Source organism: Triturus cristatus, chromosome 9, assembly GCF_964204655.1.
Source record: "Triturus cristatus chromosome 9, aTriCri1.1, whole genome shotgun sequence".
Classification (NCBI taxonomy): domain Eukaryota; kingdom Metazoa; phylum Chordata; class Amphibia; order Caudata; family Salamandridae; genus Triturus; species Triturus cristatus.
Genome location: NC_140592.1, coordinates 1,015,407,611 through 1,015,431,622, shown reverse-complemented (window position 1 = coordinate 1,015,431,622; position 24,012 = coordinate 1,015,407,611). Strand labels below are relative to the sequence as shown.

The following is a 24,012-nucleotide window of genomic DNA, read 5'->3' as shown; positions in this document are numbered from 1 at the left end:
CTGGAACTCTCTCCCCAGCTATTGGAGCAACAGATTCGGAACCACACTTTCAAAAAGTCCTGGCTCTTAAAATAGTCATCTTTCTGAATTACTACTCCGTTCTTAAAGTGCACCTCCCCGAACCAACGCTGGGATACCTTCAGGTTGCAATGCGCTCTACAAATTCTATAGTATAGTATTAAAATGGCCAACGTTAGTCTGTTATATTTCTCCTTGTTGTGTGTCTTCTATTTTGTCTCATTTTTAAAAAAAAGCTGTATCAGCAACATGAAAGATGGAGCTTTTATTTTGTTTTCTCATTTGAATATTTAACTTTACGCAATTGAAGGACTTGTAAAAATAATGAATCTGTCTGAGAGACATACATGTATTTTAACCTAATTGGTCCCCTTCATGGGACATGTGTGTAGTGAAATATAGAAGATAATGATTAAAATTAATGCAAAAAAGATGTAGATGCAGAAGACTTTTTCCCTTGCCCAGAGCAGCTTTGCTCAGCTCTTAGAGGGAATTATCTTACCTATTGCTAATGAGGAATGCCCGATCCACTCACTGAAAAAAGTGTTACTTTATTTATAAATACTGCCTTTCAGAGGACTTCTATGCTGACACCTTTCTGCTGACTTCTACCCAGTTTTCTCCAACTTCTTCCTAGCTTTGCAGTGTACGACCTTCATGGGAAAATGAGTCTGCTTTCCGTTATTGAAACAGCTTTATAACAGTTTTTCATTGCATTTATTGTTTTGAATTGCTTGAATTATATTGACTAATGCATACATGATTTAGCTTTTGAATTACAACTAGTAATTTGATGTTTTTAGTTTGTAACTTTGGTAATCTTTCAATAAACCTTCATGATTTTCAAAGTAATACTCTGTAATGTTTGTGAGGTCTAATGTGCTTCACGTTATTGTGATGTTTTGATCCTCATGTTAGTCTCTGTCAGAACTATGGATCCATCTGCTTGAGTGCAGCCTGAACCTGAGTTTGTACCATTTTTTGCAGGGTGGAAATGGTTAATCGGAGAGAAGAAGGCAGCCGGGTTAACGAAGACTGCACTGCCTAGTAAAGTCACGTTGGTTCAGGATATTGCCCACCTCAAATGGTCAGTTTCCACTTGACCACAAAGTTAAACATGCACTAGGGGGATATGAGAGGCAATACATATTCAAAGTAAATCGCAAAGAAAGTGAGTACAACTTGGAAAAACAATAAGTAGACTTTGTCGTTCGTAGCCTTTGTGTGTCTTTAATACAAATGTGCTTGATTTACAGAGGTGAACAGCCAACACGTTTCACCCAAACATGGGCTTCTTCAGGGCAAATTAGAAGTGCTGAAATCTTGCCAAGAGGGCTGAAGTACGTCAGCGATGTGAGCGCGTCCATGTCGGGACGTAAGAAATGAAGTGATGGCCTCTTAATAGAGGGGATCACCTATAAGTCAATATAGGGGAAACCCCAGGTCAATATCTCAGTTGTGAATGGCCGTGTCGAAGGCAAGATATATTTCTGAGTAATGTGGCGTTCGAAAACCGTGTCCATCTCTCGCCAGGACCAGGCGCCACCGGACACGGTTTTCGAACTGCACTTTCATTTTACATGAGGTTAAATGTATAGGTGGAGAGCCATTCTCTCCTTATAAGAATCACAGTAATTAACACATGGTACATCCAAGGGAGATGATAATGGTTCTATGCACCTCACTGACTCTAGTCATCCTACTGTTTTCTTCACTCATCGTGCCACAGAGTTTCCTCTGTCGATATCTGCAATATCATGTGTAGATAGTAGCACCGCCCAACACATGAATCCAGAATCAAAGATACAGGTCAGGCAAAGGCATAGCCCTGAAGTCTGGCACTGTGTCTGAAAAGGAATAACAAACAGTAAACTTGCATTCAAGTTGAATGTGTGACACTGTTACAGGGGACCCTGTACCAGCTGTGAAACAACAGTTTTTAAAGAAATAGACACCTGCATGGCCAGAGTATAAAACAGATTTATGCAAGATAAAAGCAGTTTTTTAAGAGACAACCTTGTTCATTAACCTTCCACCTTAAAAACTACAATATTCCAATCATGGAAGCTTATCTCCCTTAATCAAGTGATGACACGTGCGTTTTTCTTTCTTTTGGTCAGACCTACAGAGCTTAGGGCCTCCCATTGAAATCCTCAAAGTAGAGGATGCACACCTCAACCAAGTGTGTCTTCAAAGAAAGTGGTCAGTTATTTGTAGCAGGGAGAGAGTGGCCACAAAACTTCATGCCATCATGGATCGTGTGTTCAGTTCCAGGGGCTTACTCGTGACACTCTAATGCAATTTGGGTATTGTTTTTTTTTTACTTTCTTTTTAATGATTAGACTGAAACCCCATAGCAATAATTTGTAGGTTAAATGCCCAGAAAATAAAACAATGTATGTGATTGTACTAATGAACAGATTCCTGCCCCAATGAAGATATATTATTTTGATGACCAATTCCGAATCTTGACTCCTTGATTATGACTTAACATTCTTTTATTTCCTTTGTGTTCTTCCACATATGTATTACTCTTGTGTGTTCACCTTTTTCGCTTCCCAGTTGTACAGCGCGCTGATACCCAATAGGGTCATGTTTGTGCTATATAAAACTCTATCAAATAAAAAATTGTAGTATCTTAAGACTATGAGTGCCAGGATCCCGCGGTTCTGGGCGGACTCAATGAAAGAATCACTTAACCATTTGGCAAGGTGTTAAGGAGTGGTTATTAACGGTTAGGAGATAATGAAAAGTTCAGTTGAATGTTATACGCCGATGAATAAAGACACCTAATACAAACTCTGTGTGTGGCTTGTTCATTTTGCATGCCCCCGGGCCGGGAGGACGTGACAGTGATTACATGAAGTCAGGTGACTCTTATGAATTCAGTATAGGTGAACACTTTTTAGGTCTGGTTTGACTGCATGTTGTCTGATGAATTATTGTTACTAATTCTTTAACATATGTTCAGTGAGCTGTGGCTCCTTCAAGGGGAGAATCTCTTTTTCATCTCATGCTATTGGATGTTTCGTGAATTATTCCACATTCTTTGGAATGCTGTTTTTTTAAATGTATGAGGTACAATTTTGCACCTTAAAAGTATATTGAATTGCACATGCAAATGGTTATCTCGTACATTGCAACCAGCAAGCTTTCAATTTGTATGGTGTTGCTCCCTGCATTTTTGTTTCATTTTCAAATTAGGACTTAAAATGCAAGCCACACCTCTTCACTTTTCCAATGATTATTTCGGAGAATGTGGAGTGGGCAGGGAATGAAGCGCCTGTGATCACATCCCAAGAATGTTGCATTATCCTCATTGACTAGAAGAGTCCTAAAATGAAGGCGTGCACACTGAAAAGCGATCGCTCTTCCTTTTGCTCCTTTCGGCGCGCAGCTGCTTTGGTCTGTGAGAGCCGAGGAAGGGTTGAGACACAGCTGTGCGGGGGGCGTGGCTGCGGTAGAAGCTCTCAGAGACGAGCCACGGAGTGGCAGACGCCTATTGTGCATGAAGAGAAAAGAGGATACACAAATTCCAAGGGATACCGAACATCATCCAGGACTGGCGCATGCGCACTCCTCAGGGAGGGTCCTGATGGAAACAAAGTGTCAGCGGCGGCAGAAGGAGAAGAAGGTGCAAGGATGAGAAGAGGGAGCAGAGAGATGGGGTACCCTTACCATCTTGGACAGGCAGCTGCCTGGAGCTGAGGCGGGTACGGCTGGGGAAGGGGCTTGCAAGCAACCGCGGAACGGGTTGGCCGACCAAGTAAACCACTGACCAGAAGAGAGAAGCAACAGGAGGAGCTCAGACAACCACTAACCCTTCTGGAAACAAGGGGGTGATCTGGGGTAAACCACTGACCGAAGAGCCGGGCATAAAGTGCCTAGGAGAAACCATTGATGGGAGGGAAACATAAGGTAGACCGCGAGCAAACTACTGCTCGGAGAGGTGCAACGTAAGATGAAGGAGTCGGGAAAAAGCCACTGATGATGCGAGGCGCATGATTCAACCTCCGACGGCAGCGGGGCCCCATTCTCCACAGCTGACAAAGGCCAGGGCTCGTGGCCAGGTCTGGCCACAAACTGGGTGACGTAACAAAGGTCCGAAACTAATTCCTAGCTCGAGAGGCCATCAGGGACTCAAGAAGCTGCACCAGAGAACTAATAGAAGCAAGTAAGGAGGGTGGGGGCAGACGGAGAGGTCAACGGGACCGGACAGGAGAGGATGAGCGTGGCCCAGAGGCTGAACAAGGTCTGACTGGAGCATGGGCGACACCGCTAATGGCTGCTCGAGGAAACGAAAGAGAATAGTGATCTTTCAGGGTTCTGGAGGCTGACCACTAACTTGTGCTCTACAAGCCACATGCCCATCTCTCTGGTCTTTGAGGAAACCCATGCGGTGGCAGGCTTCATGACCGAAGATCTGTTTCAGACTGCGCCGAGGGCCTCCTTTAGACATCTCTTCTACCCCCGCTGTTGGTCGCTGCATCAGTGGGTGGCTGGCTGTCGAGAGAAGTGTAGCATTAAGTGTTGAGTAGTGGGCAAGTTTTGAGGGGCGAGTGGGCGCTGGTCAGCAGTTGACGTTTGGAGATCCGTTGGGTGTGAGGTGACTGTCGTCCACATGGGCTACTCTTGGCCACTCCCAGGCACCGTAGCGCTGTGGAATGCCAGCCACCGAGGTGGTGATACCTACCTATGTTGTGTTAACAGTGGGTCACTGAAGCAGTAGTGCTGTATGTAACAGGTTTAATGGTTGTAGGTTACAGATGGAAGGTACTCTAGGTGGCTGGTGTAGTGCAGAGCCAATAACTAGGACTTGAAGGTCATTGTTATTTGGCCAGCTGAAGAATACTTGTTCAAGGCTTGTCAAAGCCCTCCACCGCCCTTGATTACATCACTTCCCTGGCCCACATCCCTCCCTGCCTAGCATCACAAGCTTCCCGTTTTCCCTCCTCACCCCTTAGGCTCCCTCCCTGGGTTTCTTCCCTCCCTGTCACTCATCCCTTTGTGCTAATTAGCAAAGAGGAAACGGGGTCAGCTGCTAATAACTGGTCCAGCCTCTGGTTTACAGGGTATTTGAACCCCACTGTCCCCCCTTCCACCCAACATCATACAAATGAATGCCTCCTCTTAACTATCAGTTGTTCTCCCGCATCATGAGTAATATTCTATGGTTCCTAAACTGCTGCCTCTGGCATTTTCTCAAGCCTGACCTTATGTGTCACCGTGACCGTCGCTGCTCACTGCAGAAGTGATGCCTCGTGGTGAGCTGAGCCCACTTTGCACCGCAGACACACAGCTGGCTTTGTGAAACCGTTTCTTTGCAAGAGAAACATATTGAAAGTATTTTTATTACCCTGTTTTTATAGAGAATCGTGCTATTAATTGATAATTATTTATTACGTTTACTTCACTGGTCATTTATTTGATTTGACAGCCTTTTCTACATTCATTGGCAGCGTTTTGTAGGTCTTTTTTTAGTAGGTTAAGCAGCGTCATTCTGTCTTTTAGTATTTAGTCCTCATACTATCCCCCACATTTTGGTATATTATTCCCCCTTGTTTCCATGTTGGAGTAAGGCTGATGTATTAAATAGATTTGTCCTTGTTATTGCCCAGGACAGAAGTGGGAGGGGGCAGTGGTCTTTCGCTCTGTCCGTTCTCTGTGGGTTTTCTTCTGCCCCACCGCTGCTCAGCCGCTCCCTTTCCAGCGGCCCCTGCGCTGCCTGCCATGTGCTTGCGTTGCAGGCCAGGCGCTGTGTGTGTCTGATACACGGAGCGCTCGGGCTCTGGGGAGAGATGCCGGGTGGCAAAGCGTGCCCAGGGGTGGCCCGACTGTCCGAGGCGAGCGGGGGCGCCGCCCCCCGGGACGAAGAGCAGGACGATGAAGGCGACGAGGACATGCGAGACGGCGGCGTGCCATTTTTCATCAACCGAGGCGGGCTGCCCGTGGATGAACCCACCTGGGAACGCATGTGGAGGCACGTAAGCCGATGCCACCCGGAGGGCGAGAGGATTGCGCTGCAGATCCGAGGAGCCACCGACCTGCCGAAGGTGAGTGCAGTAACACTGGGGAGTAATATGTCATTATCGAAATGCAAACATCTCCAAAACCTGCCGCCTTCACAGGGGTCATTTGTTATGCCAAGGGAGGAGGCGCAAATCTCTGAATTGCACAATGTAAATAAACATTTCTAGCTTTGCACAGCAAGGTCTGAAAGTTGTGGCATAGGCTACAGTCACCGGCTCTAGGCCCAAGCTGTGTCTTGAATACACGCAACACCAACTCCTTCCTTGTTCAGCATCTTTTCCCTACGAGGTATCTTTGGATATATATATATATATATATATATATATATATATATATATATATATATATATATATATATATATATATATATATATATATATATATATATATACACACATACTTTTTGCAAGTAGTTCCAAAGATAACTTTTAAAAGCAAACTGTGTCGCCGTGCAGTACATCTTCAAAGGTGAACCCTACCACAAATAACATTTTTCATTTTTGCATGAAAGGCTCACTATCTTGGTTTTGGCATTTATTAAGTCCATCTGGTAAGGCACAAAAGTGTAGTCTGTTTGCGCAGCATCAGAAATAGTCTCATGGTCATGACGGAGGTGATGCGTTGCGGTCTTAGGCGGGCCTTCCTGTAACTCATCTGGATCGTCTTGCATTAACACTGGTGGGTATGGAGTGCATTCGCAGTATGAGATGGGGGTGTTGTTGCCACATGTGCAATCTTGTATCCCATGTGGTTTGGTTGTTGATGCCCAAGATGTTGTTCATGTTTTTCAAGAGGGTTGAGTGTTGTATCTGCTGATGGGATGGAGTCTATTGTACGTCACTGGGGATGAAGATACAATGTTGACCTACAAAGGAGGGTGTGGCTGCTAGTGGGAGTTAGCTATGGGAACTCCGGTTTGGAGGGGGTGGTAATCCACCAACCCGACGGTGTAGACATGAGTAGATGATGAGCAGAAGAGGGATTCCTCAGGATTGTTTTCCATAACAGATTGCAGTTTAGTTGTAACTTCCATTAGCAAAGTTAAGCTGTAATTTCAAAGACGAGTGTTATAAAAAGAAGTTAGAAGATAAAGTTTGCATTACAAGTGGTGAACTTTAAAGGCAAATTACCTCTCAGCAGACACTTTCATTCTTAAAGAAAAAACCAGCAACATGTTATTATGACAGCGGAACATGCACAGGTAATTATTGAATAACCTTACTCTGTCGAATGGGCGCACCTGACGTACTTTCTAAACAAAGATGTAAACCAGCAATTACAATGTCACAATTAAAGTTAATTAAATACATCAAAGAACACATTGTGACTCTGAGTTACAAGCTAGAATTCATATTGCTTCAATAGTCTAACAAAATAACTATTTGAGGCCCACATCAGCCGAATGACACCAGAAATGAGACCATGTAATAACACACAAAATATAATACACGTGAAGGACAGCCGTCTAAGCAAAGGCCAACATTGAACAAATCATGAAAATCAATGGCTGAGGTGGGCTGTTGCAAAGCCCACTCTATCTGTACTACTTCTTAGAAATACTTCTTAAAGTATTGGTAGCAGGGTTGTACAGAAACTAAAGCTGTCCATAGCTTGTCCTAAACATAGGATTTGTTTGTGGTATTGGTGATACTATCTTTAATGTCAATAGTGATGTGATATGTTATGTTACTGGTGTTTATATAGCACACTAATCATATGTGTAGGTATCCAGGTGCTCTGTAGCTGGTGTGTGTGGTCAGCCCTTGGAGCTTACTCAAAAATCCAGGTTTTCAGCTTCTTGCAGAAGTCAAGAAGAGCAGAGAAGACTCTGATGTGTGGTGAGAGGTTGGTTGTTCCAGGCTTTAGGAGTCAGGTACAAGAAGGCGCAGACTTCTACTTTGCTGTGGTGTATGTCTGAGGTATGCTAGGGAGAGACCGGCAGAGCAGAGGTGTCTGGAAGATTGATGATAATGAATGAGGCTGTTCAAGTAGGCAGGGGCGGTGTTGTTGAGGGCTTTGTAGGTGTGAGTAAGGAGTTTAAAGTGTGCATGCTTGTGTCCCAGGAGCCAGTGGAGTTCCGTAAGGGGTGGTGTGCAGTGGGCTTCATTTGCTAGGTTTAGGACTAGTCTGACGGCTACGTTTTGGATGCTGTGCAGTTTTCTTGTGAGCTGGTTTGGTAATCCCTGCATACAGGGTGTTTCCATAGTCTAGTCTGCTGGTGATGAGCACGTGGGTGATTGTTTTCCTGGTGTTGCCTAGTAGCCACTTGAAAGTTTTCTTCTGCATACTTAGTGTGCTGAAGCAGGCCAAGACCACTGCGTTGACTTGGGCGATCTTGTGGAGTTTGGTGTCTATGATGATTCCAAGGTTTTGCACTTGTGAGCATGGCATGGGGGTTGGTCCAAGGTCTGTGGGACACCAGGTGAAGTCCCATGGAGAGGCGTTATTTCCAAAGACTACCACCCCGTCTTGCCTGAGTTCAATTTGAGGCAGCTGGATTTTATCCAGGTGGGTTCTTCTGTCATGCATGTGGTGAACTTGTTCCTGGTATTTGGAGTTTTGTCTGAAAGAGACAGTATCTTTTGTGCGTCCTCGGTTTAAGTGAGGATGTTTATGTTGTAAGCTCATATGTGTTGGCCAGCAGGGTCATGTAGATGGTGAAGAGTGTTGGGCTGAATGAGAAGCCCTGTGAAACTCCGCAAATAAGATCTTGTGCTTCAGAGGCGTAGTGGTGCATGTTGATGGTTTGGGTTTGTTCTGTGAGGAAGGAGGGTATCCGATCAAGGGTCTGTCCCTGGATGCCTGCTTCATGGATTTGTTGGACTAGGATGGGTCTGGAAGGATGAGGGCTGCGATTCCCACCTCCCCACCCCCCTCCTTCCTGTCGTGGATCATCCGGACGTCATCCATTGCAGCTATAAAGGAGGTTTCTGTGCTGTGGTTGGCTATGAATCCTGATTGTTTGGTATCGAGAATCTGGTGTTTAGCAAGGTGGTTGGAGAGGCTTTTTTTTAGGACTTTGGCTAGGCAAGAAAGGAGGGATATCGGTTGGTAATTGGTAAGATTGATCAGGTCAGCTGAGTTCTTCTTTAGCAGGGCATTGACTGCTGCGTGGTTTTGTGGTTTCGGGAAGGTGGCTGTACTTATGGAGGTGTTGAGGTTAGGGGTAAGTTCCTTGCTGATAGGAATTGTTCCTTTGTAAAAGGCGTTCTGGGGGCAGGGTTCCACTGGGGCTCTGGAGTGAATGGTCCCCATGATTGTTGTGGTGTCCTCTGTGTCTCTCCGGAGTCATGGGCGAACGGGTCAGCTTCCCAGTGAGGGAGTAGCCTTAATGAAGGTTTGACTACAGGCATCCCTTCTTCCCCGCTGGACCCGTGAGGCCTATTCATGGTCTCTCTCATGATTTTTGAAATGTAAACAGACCAATTAGGTGCTGTATAACTCTTTATTTCCGCACATTTCGTTTATTGTGTTCATCATGACTCAATGCAATTTTAGGAGTGAGAGCATCCCCCCTTTTTGGTCCTGAAGAAAAGCCTTGGGGTAGGGCTTGAAACTAGTAGACCAGGGAAACGGTAGGTCATATACCTTCAGCAGTTCCCGATATCCCAAGATTTTAACATATCGACTAGGGGAGTGAATAAAGTTATTTTTCCCACTAGTTAGATATTTTTAACCTTTTCTTTGTGTATATATATAAGTAGCCCACTCCATAAATCCCATCAGCATAGTTGTATAGGAACATTTGTTTGTGAAGTGCTCCCGCTTCTTCTCGGGTAGTAGCACGCCCCTGTCCGTAGAAGGGCTGGGATGAACCCTATGATGAAGCATGCCACCATAGGGCAACCCTGGTGGATGAGGGTTATTTAAAAGAAAATGTTATTTTCCTGTCCTACAAGGAGGTTGCATCTCCATTCTTCTCTAAGGGCAGGGACTCTTCTTTGGTTATTGCATTCCTCTGTGTGACCACGTTGTGATTGTGTTGACTTTATCTTTCATTGGGAAATTTCTGGAACGCGCCAGAAAGTCCAGTTGCGGCGGGAAGTTGCTGTATATGTTTGCAATTATGATGCAGCAGAAGTTCGATATGTTGTTACACAACTCTTGTGATGGGTTGATGTTTCCGGTGACAGCTGTGGGTGTGGTGAAGTCTTTGACGATTGCGAAGATTTCTTTACTGCTGTTGGAAATGGTGTTTATTTGTTTGACTAGGGCTTTACTCTTGGTTTTCAGATGAGCTGGTGGTACCTCCCCTGGGCAGTTTTGAAGGCGTCATTTTCCACTTCCCCTTTGCTGGTTCTCTATTTCCCATTCCAGTTGTTTGCAGTGTCACTTCGTCATTTTGAGGACTTCTCTGTAACTGCTGGCTTGTGTTCTAATTTTTGATGTGCTGCTTTGTTTCATTGGGGCCAGGGTGTCAGTGCCGTAGGTGATCCACTTTTTGAAGTTCTTGATGCAGCATGCGAGGATGCCTGTGATTCTTGTTTGTTCTTGTGTAGGGCGGTCGTCCATTCCACCTCTGTTAGATTGTTCCAGTGTCAGCATGCCGGGCCCGCTGTATGGGCTTTCCTGGGTAGATGGATGTCGATTGTAAAACAGACTTTCCAGGAGACAAGCCTTGGGTTGTTGATCGTAATGTTGTTGAAAGTTGTGAAGGCTGCGTCTAGGATGTGTCGGCATCTTGTGTGGGCTCCATGACACCTTAGGTCAGTCCCAGGTTCTCGAGGTTGTAAAGGAGGTCAACTGAGTTGGGGTCTGTCCAGTCTTCAAGATGGAAAAAGAGGTTTCCTATGAGGGTGAAAGCGTTGGCGTCGAGGACTAGGGGGATGATAAAGTCCATAATTATGTTTGTGAGGCTGGTACACTAGGGTCCCACCCAGATTGAATTTTGCTGTTATTTGTAATTTGAAGTTGAGGTGCTCCATGTGGTTTGTTTTGCTTATGGCAGACGAGGTGCAGAGGAAGGTGTCTTTGTAGACAGTGGGAATTCCGCCTCCGAGTCTGTTTTGACAGTCCTGCCGCTAAAGCTGTGGTCAACCATGTGATGTCTTCACTGATGTCTTAGATTATGCTATTTGTGATGTCATTTGTGACATGATGTCGAGCAGTACGCTGGGGCAAGGGCATGTTAAGTTGGCTGTTATTTGAAAAGGTCACCATAACGGCAACTTTAGTGTTTCTAAGGGTCTTTGATTGGAAAAACAATATCCCATGAACTGTAGTCTTTTTGGGGATTTATACACAATGTTTCTTAGAATGTTAATTACTTGTCTTTCTTGATGCCCATAACTTCACTCAATAATAATTTGTTTCAAGTATTCTTTTTAAGTTTGTCATTTTATACGTCATCACATGACTCTAATTTAGCTGTAGCCGCGCTGCGAGTGATTTTGGCCCTGCCTATTGCTCTGTATCACTGCCTCCAGTTCTTTCCGGCCACAGCCCGAGGACTTGCTGAGTAGCCGCTCACTATGCATGGCTCTTAGTCTCACCCTGGTCACTTACCTATTTCAAAGTTCTTGCTGACCTAACCTCTTCCTTGCACCATGGACATAGCTTGTGTCCTTAGACCCCCAGTGCCTGCTTCCCATGCAGGCCATGGTGTCTGGCCACACACTGAGTCCCCTGACCTTGGACTGTGATCTAATGTCACAGGGAGTGGCAGCTGTTCCCAGAACCTCTGCCGCATTGCCAAGTAGACCTGTCTGGGACCATGCCTGGTTTCCACAGGCTACTACAGTGAGACTCCAGTGCCTTTTTTTTGTTTGTTTGCTTGCTTTTTTCTTTTTTTTCCACCCTATATCGTATTTTACTTGCCCGCCTCCCCGCCCACCCTCCTTGAAAGCTCTTATAGCATCGCAACATTAAATGAATGTTCATATTAATTTTCTTGGACATTATTGCAGCTTGCAGATGTTATGACCATAAAGACATATTTTTTCCTGCCGGGGAAAAAAGGAAATGTTATTGTGCTCTAAGGTATGCTTTAATCCTCGCACCTTTCCCCTGATCCCGCTCATAAAAAAACAACCATTGCATTGTCCACCGACCAACATGGGGTTTACATTTATAAATTATAGAAATATTTTACACCATGTTTGGGAATTTTCTGTAAACTCTCAACTAATTTTCCCAATTTAAAGGCATTCGTAACTCAAAATTCATACCAGATAACCCAAATTTGAAGTAGAATTTGCCATGCCACATTTTGAAAACCTCTGTAGCCCTTTCCCCTTAACAATTTACTTGAAATTTCAAATGCTCGAACTCCAGTGAATAAACATTTTTTGAAAAGTTTCTTACAGATTCATATAGCGCGACCAAAGTAAATAGTGAAACAAAAGTTGCTTTTTTATTTTAAAGTGCAAGTCAGCCATAATAGAATCTATGAACTCAGAGTACAAATTGCATCATTTAGTGGTCCAATGCAGGTTGCTGTTCTCATCGTGGTTGGCTGTAGAACTGTGGCAGACTTTCCTTCTCTATCCCCTGCATGCAGCAAAATATACCGAGCTCTGATCAACATGTCATGGCTTTAGACTCAATCTGTTAATCGCATCACAGTCTGGCTCATCAAATTATTTTTCCTCTCTTTACCTTCTCCTTCACTTCTTTCCTCAATTGATTAACTGCATTTAACTCCATTTATTTTATTTTGGCATGTAAATCTCATAAACTGCTGGACAGCACTTGTCCGTGCTTATATGGAGTCCCCGCCCACTACTCCTGAACTAGGTAATGAACTAGACATTAGACAAGGTGATGACATTTCCCCCTGTTTTCCTTTCTCTCATCCGCATCCAATTCCTACTTTTTCTTTCACCGACCTCATACTCTTTCACCCCAGCGTTTATCTCTGTGACTCACTCATTCCTTATTGGCCACCCCGTTCTTTTGGACATTGCTTCTGTGCTGCAAAAAAGTGCTACCACCCGTGCATGTTAAGACCAGATAATGCCTTAGAGGGGCTCACCCCTGTCACTGAGTGCTGCTATCATTGTAGTTTCAGGGACGGATAGCACAATTCTACATTCCCTATTACTGTAGGGTCCATGGCAGATTCAGGTGCTGGTCTATTCCCATGTGATGCATAGCAGCTCTGTCAGGCCATTTAAGAAATGGGTCGCATGATCTGATCAAGTTAGACATTTCCTCACATGCACGTGCCAACTCTAATCATTTGCTTGATACAAGATTCACAAAAACCCGTGTCAGGCTAGAAGCCAAGAATGCAGGTTGATGGAGCATTTATTATTTAATAAGCACGCCCACTTAAATTATGTGATTCTTTGGCAACAGCGGTTGTCAGAAAATTACGGATTTGCCACATATGCCAACATCTGCTGCATAGTTTGGAGATTTTACAAAAAAAAAGTTACTTGCTCAAATGGATCAAAAGTCGCTAAAAACGCGGCAACATGTGTTGCCGTGCAGTGGAAGGCACTTCTCAAACGTAAACTGGTCACTTTTCAATTGCCTGTTGCTGTATTTAAGTGTTACTCTATTACGAATGAGATGGAATCTTTGCAAAGGCAGTGTAAAAAAAAAATACTGTAATACTGTCACAAAATGTACTGCATTACACTGTCCAACACTATCCGACTTTCTGCTCAATCTCCAAGTGACTCGGTCCCCAGGCTGCGCTCTGTTTGCTAAATGAAGCTCATAGGCTGCAGTGGGTCATGGCTGCCACTTCCAATCCTAGACTAGCCTCAACCACTACCCAGATTGTGATATCTCCCCTTAGCTGCTTACTTTGCAACCTTTAATCCCACCCAGTTGTTGTGGACATAGCCCAACATTATTGCCTTTATTTTGATCAATAGAGTCTAATCAATAGAGGAAGCCAAACATGTACATTTCCTAGAGATTATACTGAACTTTGGAGGACTGACATTGGACACCAGTACCCATGCTCTACCTAAGATTGGAAGTGCAGTACCAATGACCATAACACTTTGGCTGAATCCATGATAATGTTGATGGCAGTCAGTCCTTCTCTAGCTGCATGCTTTAGTACAACTAGCTCTCCGTATTGGGTAGGATGGTTCTCTGTTTTCCCCTGCATCTCCTTCCTGGCAGTCCTCTACCGCCCTCTCACTCTTAAGGATAAATCATTATCAAGTGAAGTCTTACCATATTCGTTTGGATACATGAGCCATAAAATTACAGGTAAAAACAATAAAAAACGAGTTAATCTGCACTACCTAAAATACATATATATAACTAAATACTGATAAAAACATGAGAATTTGTTCAAGAGTTTCCGCAATTTGATGACTCACAGTAGAAATGTAACCATAGCCCAACAAAAGTTTGCATCTTTCAAAATTGGCAGCAAGAAGCAACGTCTAGGAGAGACATAGTATTTACAAAAAAACAATAAGTGCAATGCGCCTTGTGTAAAGTGATCATCACAGGGGCGTGATGGTAAAATCGCATGATATGAAGTTGACGACGTAAAGGCCACCATGAAGTGCAAAGTCTTGAGTCTCAGACGTGTTAACAGGTACCTATGAAAACTGTTTGGAACCCAAACCAAATACAAGTCAACCAATGGGCTGGTAGTGTGCAAATAATAGTTGCTCACAGAGGCCTTCCTAGCTTCCTTGCGCTTTCTCGATGAACGGCATGAATCAAAGAATCTGTCTTTTATGACAAGCCCCTGTGATCATCAAATAGGTCATGGATATCAAGTGTGCCACTTAGTTCCTTGTTATACAGCAGCCAGAGAAGTTTATTTTCCAAGTCCAGGCGTAGACCACCTTCTACTACTTGGCGCATAAAGTTGTTTGAGGGGTTGTACCAGATTAACAACCACAATACTGCAGGTCTTAGTCTGATGGCGTTTATGGAATCCAGTCCCAAATCAGCTTGGCATAAATATATGGCGGTACATTGGGGGACTGACAGCAGACATCTCAAAATCCATTCTCCACTTTCTGTGTCATGTCATACTCCCACAAACCCCACTCCAGCACCATATGTGGTGATCCAAAGACATCTGCTTCTATAAACCATAACAAGGTCTCCGATGGGCTTGTGGCCTAATTTGAGTGCAAATTTCACAAGCACCTCTACACTTCTCTCAAACATAGCTTCCCTATTGCAGCCTAACATAGACAGGCCACCAGAGTGGTGAGGAAGAACACCCACATAGGAGAAGGTGACATGGTAAATCTTGGAACGGCTAACAATAGCAGACTTGCTCTTAAATTTCTTAGGCCCCAAAACCATTATGTTTTCCAGAGACTGGTTTATGGTAAGATCAAGATTTGTAATGAAGTTTGAGACCCTTTCCAACAACCTTTGGAGACCAAGTGGGGTTCGGGCCATGAGAACGACTTCATCCACGTATACGAGTGCAAGAATGGGGTGATGGTCAACGTATGATACATCAACGGGATGGTTCAGGAAATATTTCTCCAGGCCATTAATGTATAATAAAAACAGAAAGGGAGCCAAAACACAACCCTATCCAAATCCTCTAACAATCTGGAAGGGTTCAGTTGTCTCTCCATTAGTGCCATAAGTGGCACGCACAGTTACATTGCTATACAGTTGCCTTAGAAAGTGGACAATGCCGGCCTCAACCCCCAAATCAATCGTGATGTCTCACAGTTTACTTCGATTCACATGGTCAAATGCCGAGCTGAGGTCCATAAAAGTGGCATTTACAGAACTACACTTTGCAGCTGAGTATTTATTGGTTTAAGATCAAAATCTAGTCACTGCTTTAATGTTCCCAAACTTGGTCTAAAATCCTGTTAAACGTCCAAAATGACATTATTAGCCTTGGCCCAGGATTACAAATGATCTATTAAAATCCTCCCCATTGGTTTGGCTGTGGAATCGATCAAAGAAATTGGATGGTAGCACTTCGGGTCCCCTTTTTGAAAATTGGCACAATTGTGGCATGAGACCAAGATCTAGGCGGGCCATGAGAGCCATAGCACGCAAAACATTCATGAGTATGGGTGCCCACAGATCAATATTAGCCCTGAAAAAATAATGCGGGACTGCCTCAGGGCCCGGTGCCTTACCCATAGGACTTTTGTTAATAGCACTAATAACATCTTTGTGTGTAATCGACAATCCATTAGTAAAAGGCCCCACTACTCCTTTAGCCTCATGAGAGGAGGTACCACCATTATAAATGCCCGAGAAGTAGGAAAACCAGTTGTCGACAGAAATAACTGCATCCAGCCCCATACTAGTTGAATTGTTAAAATAAAGCACTGGTTAACCACTTGCCAGAAGCCTTTACTATCGTTTTTGTTTTTCACAGGACTTTAGAGGCCTCCTCCCGGATCTGGTTCTTCCTGGTACCAGCTGCATTTTTGTAAGCTGCCTGACACAAGCTATATCCCCATGGATTCTGGTGGTTGATTTTAGGTTTTTGTGAGGCCTAGAGCAGTTGGCATCGAACCAGCGTACGACCATGATGGCTACACGTAGGCCATGGTAACTACCAAAGAATTCTGTAAAAATAGCTTCCTCATCTAAGCAAGTCAGGATATTGGACATATTCCCAGTGGTGAAATCGGAAAGCAGATAATCTTTATCAATATTTGCCCATTTTTGCCCAACACCCTTGTTCTTAACATGGATGAGAGTTAAACCTGAAGAATCGGACTCCGTTGCTGCCCGCCTCCTATGACATGTTACTGAGAGGACCCAATAGTCGCTAAACAGTTTCTGCAACTAAATAATTGGAAAAAAGGTGAATAATATCCAATGAAGACAAAATAAAATAAATGAAGCTATCACCTTCTCTGCCAATATGTTGGTTTGAAAGAAGGGTCCGCATGTAGCGAATCTTAAAATGCATACTATAGTTAATGAGATGATGAGTGAGTGGATCCCCGTACAGGAAACGACAAACATGGGTTAATGCCTCTCATAAACAGTCGACTAGGCCGCAAAACCGAGAACCTGATTAATGAGTCACCTATGCACAACAAAGCTATTGGTTCCTTCTGTGTCTCGATACATCTGTCCAATTCATATGTGAGAGCTGTCATTATCTTAGTGCAGTGTATGTTAAAATAATTCTTATAAAAAATAATTAATATGAAGGAACACAAGTTAAACCACAAAAGTTGAAAATTAGGAGTATCTAAAAAGGACTATTTGGCTGCTCCCAGGAACCCTACCTTGACTAGAGTTAAGAAACCACACTTGGCTCTGCAGCACGTGACGGAACTGCAGGCGTAAAAATATAAATAAAACCGTCTACGTAGACTGACCCAGGGGCTCATGTCTCCTGGCAGCATATAATGTCAAAATCCTTAATGAAAAGTAACCAATGGGGGCCATTCATCTTGGAGCCAAGACCTAAAACGTTCCAAGAAGCAAAGTTAAGAACAGGGTTGCTTCCCAAAATTCAGAAATCCCCCATGTGTGATGGAGCCTACAAAAGCAGGTACATTGGGTGAGCCCGTATAATTTGAGGCCGGAGGGATAGGTAATTTGAGTACTTTGGGATATATGGTAGGCACTAGGGAAGGGGGCCTATGAATCAAATCCTCAGCAGCTGGGCACACATGTTTAGGAGTGGGGAGAATTCTGCATGATTGTCAATCATTGACATCACAACCGGACAATGCATCATATCTGTTATAGACTGGTACAAACAAGTCACTATCACAGCCAACCCAAACCTGATGACCCCTCTATAATCACCAAGCGTGTCTTTCAATAATTCGTCGTTGTACATGCAAGTGTATGATCATACGTTCTATACAAATGGATGGAGCGTTTGGGATGTGGTATTACCCCCAAGGTCATCCTGTGAAGCGTTAATGCACCTCCTATGATGCTTGCACCTATGAAATTGTCTCCCCACCAACCCTCTGCGTACTAATCATATTCACTGAGTTCAATACACCATTGTCAAACATCTGGAATGATCGGTGGTTTGGTATGGCTATCACCTACTGGCCCACACCAGATCTGCTTGATTTTCCAAGAATTAATATTTTTAGCCCTAGAGTTGGTGTATCCATCTGTACTTGAACAAAAAAGATGCACACACAACTTTGATCTATCAACTCTCCCAATGTTGTGACGAACGGGCATAAATGGACATAAGAATAGAATATTTTATGGGTGGACTAGCCCAATGCGGCTGCTAGGAACCAACCAAGCTCTTCAGATTCATCATACCAGGTAATGTGACTTAACACCCTCCCCAGGCTCCTTCCTAACCCACTTTGTGCTGCAGATTCCCCAAAATAGAATGCAGCTGTGAAATTGGAAACTCTATGCAACATCTTTTGTTGGGCCTAGCTATGCCCTATGTTCCTGAGTCCTCCTTTGCCTTGAGATCACTATGGTTCACACCTGGATCTTTGCCTGAGGCCGGATCTGTTCATCCTCGTTTCACCACTCCCACAGAGAGAGAATGGTATTAGAAATGGGTATGGTATTAGAATGACCATAAATGGACTGCTCCTCTCCCTTTGGAACCCTTGCTGTACCATTTACCTCTCCCATCCTCCCGTAGGCAACTACCAAGGGCAGTCACTCTGCAAGTCAGAAGCTCGACCAATCCACCCATCTGTATAGAACTCATACCTGTAAGATCCTTTGCTCATTTGCCTCCAGGGCCGATAGGTGCTCACAGCATGTTTCCTAGAGCCATTGGTTATCCTTGTGCCATGGTTTTTGGACAGTTAGCATGTATTTAATCGTAGTGTAGTAGATGTGTTGGGGAAGCCGGATCCCAGTATTTGATGCCTGTTATGAGCCAGGCCACTACATTTTGACCAGACTGCAGGGGTTGGAGGTCAATCTCATGGACACCCTTGTAGAGCAAAAAGGAGCGCACAAGAGCTTGCACGGTTTGCACGAAAGGCTTACGAACACCTGTGGTTTCATTATTAAAAGATAATGAGCTTGAAACTAGTTCAACTGGAAAGTTTGTATTTGGATGAGTCCTGACATGACCTGAAGAAGCTTCCACCTTCCATTTTAAATTACTTTCTGGCATGCCTAGTAAGTTTTTTTCCAATGAACTTACTAATTTATGTGTCCGCTGGAGGTACTTAACTGAGGCGTTTCACATGAGAGCTTAGTTTCTGCACAAAGTGGTTGTACCATCCTTAGTCCACCTGTAGCCATGGGTATTTACAAACCAGTTATACCAGGCTATGTGACGACTAGAAGGTGGTAGCATCTTATACATAACTCAGGAGTATATATCTCTTTAATCTGCATCTCTGATGGGGAACCTGCCTACTGGTCCTCCTATCCTATAGAATCTGACCAGACGGCATGGCGGGGGTGTGTGCCTTCCATTGCATGTGTCTGGCATGTAGTAACCTGGCAGGAGTGTGGTTCATGTGTGCAAGAAGGCTCGTATTGCGTACTGCACGAGATGGACATACCTTTGACATCTGTGTTTGTTTACTGTCCATGTGTCTGTCCCACTGCCTTTCCTTTGTGCTCTCTGATAGAGTATCTGGCTGGTGGGCTTGGGGGAGACTGGAGTGTGGTAATAGGATCTTACTTTAATTAAAAAAAATTAAACTAGAAATTCAGTGGAAAAAACAAAGGTGAAAGTGACATCATAGTTGGGTAAAAATTCAGTTAAAACATAACATTCTAAATAAAAAACGCTGAAATTCACTAGTTATAGTTTACCAAGATATATATATATATATTATATATATATATATATATATATATATATATATATATATATATGTGTGTGTGGTGTGTGTCACTGGGAAAAAACAAAAGGTTAAATCGATATTATAGTTAGCTTTTGAAATGAGAAGGTAATTTTGAAATATAACAAAATCAGTGATGTACGACAGTTATGGAGTAGTCAATTCACTATAATATGCTTCCCATCATGCACTGTGTATGAACCCACATATTACCCTGGGGACCTCAGTACTCATTACTATTTTGAATATTATTTTTCCTTAAACCTAATGAGTGTTGTCATCAATGATGCCAATTCAAATGTCATGAGAGTAGTAATAAGTACGGTCATAAGCAGTGCATGATGGGGGCACACGTTAGAGTTAATTTAGTAAAGATAATTGGCGTATTTCAGTGTTTTTTGGTTATTTTAATGTTCTTGTCTCATTTCAACATCTAATTCCTTTTAACGTTTCTTTTTTCAGTTCATTTCTTTTTAATCATATTCTAAGTTAGCCTAGGGCCTAAACCCCTGATGCACAGGACCTGAGCCCATGGACAGCAGGGGTTGGCCGCAGGGCTGGGCCATCAGGCTGTGCACCAAAACCTCAGCCATTCGAGCTGTGCAAAGCTTTGGGTGTGCCCAGCGGGGTTGGCCACTGGGCCTAATCCTGTATAGGCATCCCTCTGTGTGTGCCCAACCACCACTGCGCACAAAGATTATCTACCAAACTTATTACTATTTTAAAATTACGGAACTGTTAAGTGACAGAGAAAATGGTTAGAGTGAGTAAACAGATGTGGAAAGAGGATGCTGAACTTACGCAGACATCTCCTCCCACTTTAACTATGTTTAGTCCCTCTAAAAATACACTCTCTCTCAAATTACTAAGCACCCATTACCCCTCACATTTTTAAACTCACTAGTTTTATACTCGTGGTAACATTCCAATGCACATGTACATCAGCCTTTCCAGCAGGTAATGTTTTCAATACAGCAACGCCTGTTCCAACAAAATGACGTTCAGGAATGCCTCACTTTTGTTTTAATTTCAAAATGTTCTTGCTTTTTTCTGTGGTGAAGCTGCAGTTGATCACCGGGGGTTAACTAACATACTACTGCTGGTGCTGGAAGTATGTTTGATTCTACATGTCAGAATGTTTTACTGACATTGATGAGGAAGATGTTTGAGAAATCATTGAAAATGTGTCCTGGTTTTAGCTTTCTAGAGCACTATCCATAATGTTTTGAACAAAATACCCCCCTCCTCTCTTAATTTGCTGCAGTATCCTCTGTGAGAAATGCTTTCAGTTTTGCAGCTTTGATTCCATCTAGATGGTATTCAGATGTACCACACTTTTTTCATAAATACAGATTTTTAGAACTCTGGTTGTTCATTAGAACACTGTGGTGAAGCTACAGTAGGATACTGAGGAACTAACTAACAGGCTGCTGCGGGAGTTGAAAGTATATATTTCACCCGGCATACAAGACCTTTCTGACCTTGATGAAAAAGATATTTGAGAATTTACAGAAAATGTGTTCTTATGTTGGCTTTCTAGAGCACGAACCATCTTTCCATGACAAAGTGAACCCCATCATTTTTACTCCTTCGATTCCATCAAGATGGCTTTCAGGTGCACAAAACTTCTGTCATAAGTACAGATTTAGTCATCTGCGTGTTCATTAGAACACTGTGGTGAAACTGCTATAGAACAATGAGGCACAAACTCACAGGCTGCTGCTGGGGTTGGCAGAATGTGTCACTCAGCATATCAAGACTTTTTTCTGACAGTGATCAAGAAGATATTTGAGAATATAATCCAAATGTGATCTGCAGAGTAATGTCAGTGCGTAGATGGGTCTTCAGTGACAGTCTGCACTCACTACTTTCATAGGAATAAATTGAAATGCTGTGCACGTGCTGCCCTGAATTGTAAGGTCCCATGCACGCAGAACACTATACATTAAGGTCCCCTGAATGCGCTACCGTTGTTCACAGCAATATTCTGTGCATGCACTGTTGTTCTGTTAATATACAATAACATCTGGGCGCACACTGTACCTCAGTGAGGGTTCTTAGAGATGTTCTACATACATTCTTTCACTGGAGGTTCTTTGTGACTTTTTGCACTTCCCTTGGTTACCCCATTTCTGACACAAATATTTCTTCATTCCATAGTGCTACATGCCTGCAGTGCATGTTTAGTTTGAAAGTCTCATGCTGTCATGCTATATGTAGGTGCTCAAAGCGTCCATTATTTATTTATTTGGAGCTTTGTTAAGCGCGAACGAGGTCCAATGGCGGCCGCGCTCTCTTCACAGTGCACGTCATTGAATGTCATCTGACTGGTGATGCTGTGAGTCTGCTGACTGAGGGGACTGTCCGTTCATGGTTGTCACGCATATGACCTAGGATGCCTGCAGCTGAGCGCTTTCAACCCCACGGGGCACTGGAGCATGCAGGCTAAGCCAGCCCAGCGGGGGCGGGTTTGACCTACTTTTTGATAGGATTAGTGACTGACAGGGCAGTGGTAGATCAGTCCTTCAGCCACTAAACAACAGCAGCGCAGTGGTCTGGTGTCTGTCTGTCCAGTATGTAGGCCACTCAGCGCCTGACAGAATCCAAAGCTAGCACTGTCATCATTGGGAGATTTATGGATCATCCGCCATCTTGGACTGATTCCCAAAGGCTGCTTTGTGCATCGACCGCTCTCTTCCTTCCTGTCTTTTTAATATCTGTTTCTAATGTAAATGAAATACGGTCCATTGACAGGCCCTCTGTTAGGTATCGGCTGTTGTGCTGATTTTACTCATGAATGGAAGAACAACTGTCCTTTCAAAGCTGATCCTATGTTTTGTTTTTTAATGTATCAAACAAATGAGAACAAGCTCGCTACCATCCTAATGTATGGCCAAGTATGTCCTTTACTCATGTCTCAGACAAACCATTAGATTTATTTTTAAAGAACCCTCACCTACCAACCTAGTTGGTGGCACGCTTCATCACTGGGTTCCCACCTCAGATACTGAATGCATCTTAGGTGTGTTACAACGCTTGATTACAGCGGAGCTGGTTTCTTTGTGTGACGTGATGAATTTGTGAGTGTATTTTTTAAAACTACCTCCAGAATATCCACCTTTAAGGAAAATATTTTAATCGTGGATTCCCTGTGTAGGGTTAAAAACGGTGATAGTGGATGTGTGGTGACAAATCAGTGGTCTATCACATTTTAGCGTAAGGTTGATATGTTTCAGCCAAATTTGAGTGCTGTTGGAGTTACAGTGGCTTTCTTCAGGACCTAAATGCTAGGGAAAACCCTAGTCCGTGAATACACACACCAAGGCATGCGTATGTAGGGTGGGACCATTCGTAACTTAAGATTTTCACCCAACTTCTTTATGAATGTAAAATGGATATAACAAGAAAAACATTATTCATATATACATGGAAGTTCGAGTCATTGATGAAGATTGTGCAGCGCTGGCACAGCGCACGCGTGTCATGCAAAATGGTCCTCATGCACCTGTATAGGTATTTCCAATTTTGTCGGCACGCATTGGGAAGTTGTAACGCATGCTATTACCCATGGATGTTCCTTTGGTTTTTAAGAGCATTCTTGTGACGTACATGGCAAAGTGCTCCTCCCTATCGTTTGCCACATAAACGTAAAACAGCGGCACATGAGCACCTTGCGACTGTCACCTTTCCGCAGAGTATGCCTGTTATTTCTAAAACATGTGTGGTCCATTTTATAACCAGGCAAAAAACATGCGGCACATTCACATACGTACGTCTCATCTCAAGGCTTCGTGAGAAGGAATAAGGTGAATAAATGGAGAGATCATGTCCCTAACCCCACCCCCCCCCCCATGTGTCACCTCCTTTATTCATTATAAACTAGGCAAAACACGTGCGGAACACTTGCAAACATGCGTTGCAACACAAGACATATAGTGAGATGGGATAAGGTGATAAAATAGAGAGATCGTGTCTCCCCTGTGCATCACCTACTCTAGTTTCTACCGATTAGGGCAACATGGATCCAGAGAGGGGCAATGTCTATAGTCACACTGTGGAAAAACATTAAAACATTGTCATTGGCATCTTAGGTGGGAACCCAATGAAGAAGCATGCCACCAACTAGGTTGGTGGGTGAGGGATCTTTTAAAAACCTAATGGTTTGTCTGAGACATGAGTGAAAGCCATTTAGACAGTACATTTGGATGGTATCGAGCTTGTTCTCATTTGTTTGATAAACTGATAAGGAGAAGAGGAACTGGCTATCCTCTTCTTCTCACTCTCTTCT

At 43.5% G+C, this 24,012-nt stretch overlaps 1 protein-coding gene across 1 annotated transcript in view; it reads left to right on the top strand.

The window, feature by feature from the left end:
- The first annotated feature begins 3,511 nt into the window (after nucleotides 1-3,511).
- VASH1 (vasohibin 1) overlaps nucleotides 3,512-24,012 on the top strand; it is a 105,113-nt gene continuing 84,612 nt past the window's right edge. Inside the window, exon 1 of the mRNA XM_085626691.1 lies at nucleotides 3,512-6,071. Coding sequence (XP_085482817.1) covers nucleotides 5,817-6,071 — 255 coding nt within the window. The 5' untranslated portion in view covers nucleotides 3,512-5,816. The remainder of the gene's footprint in view (nucleotides 6,072-24,012) is intronic.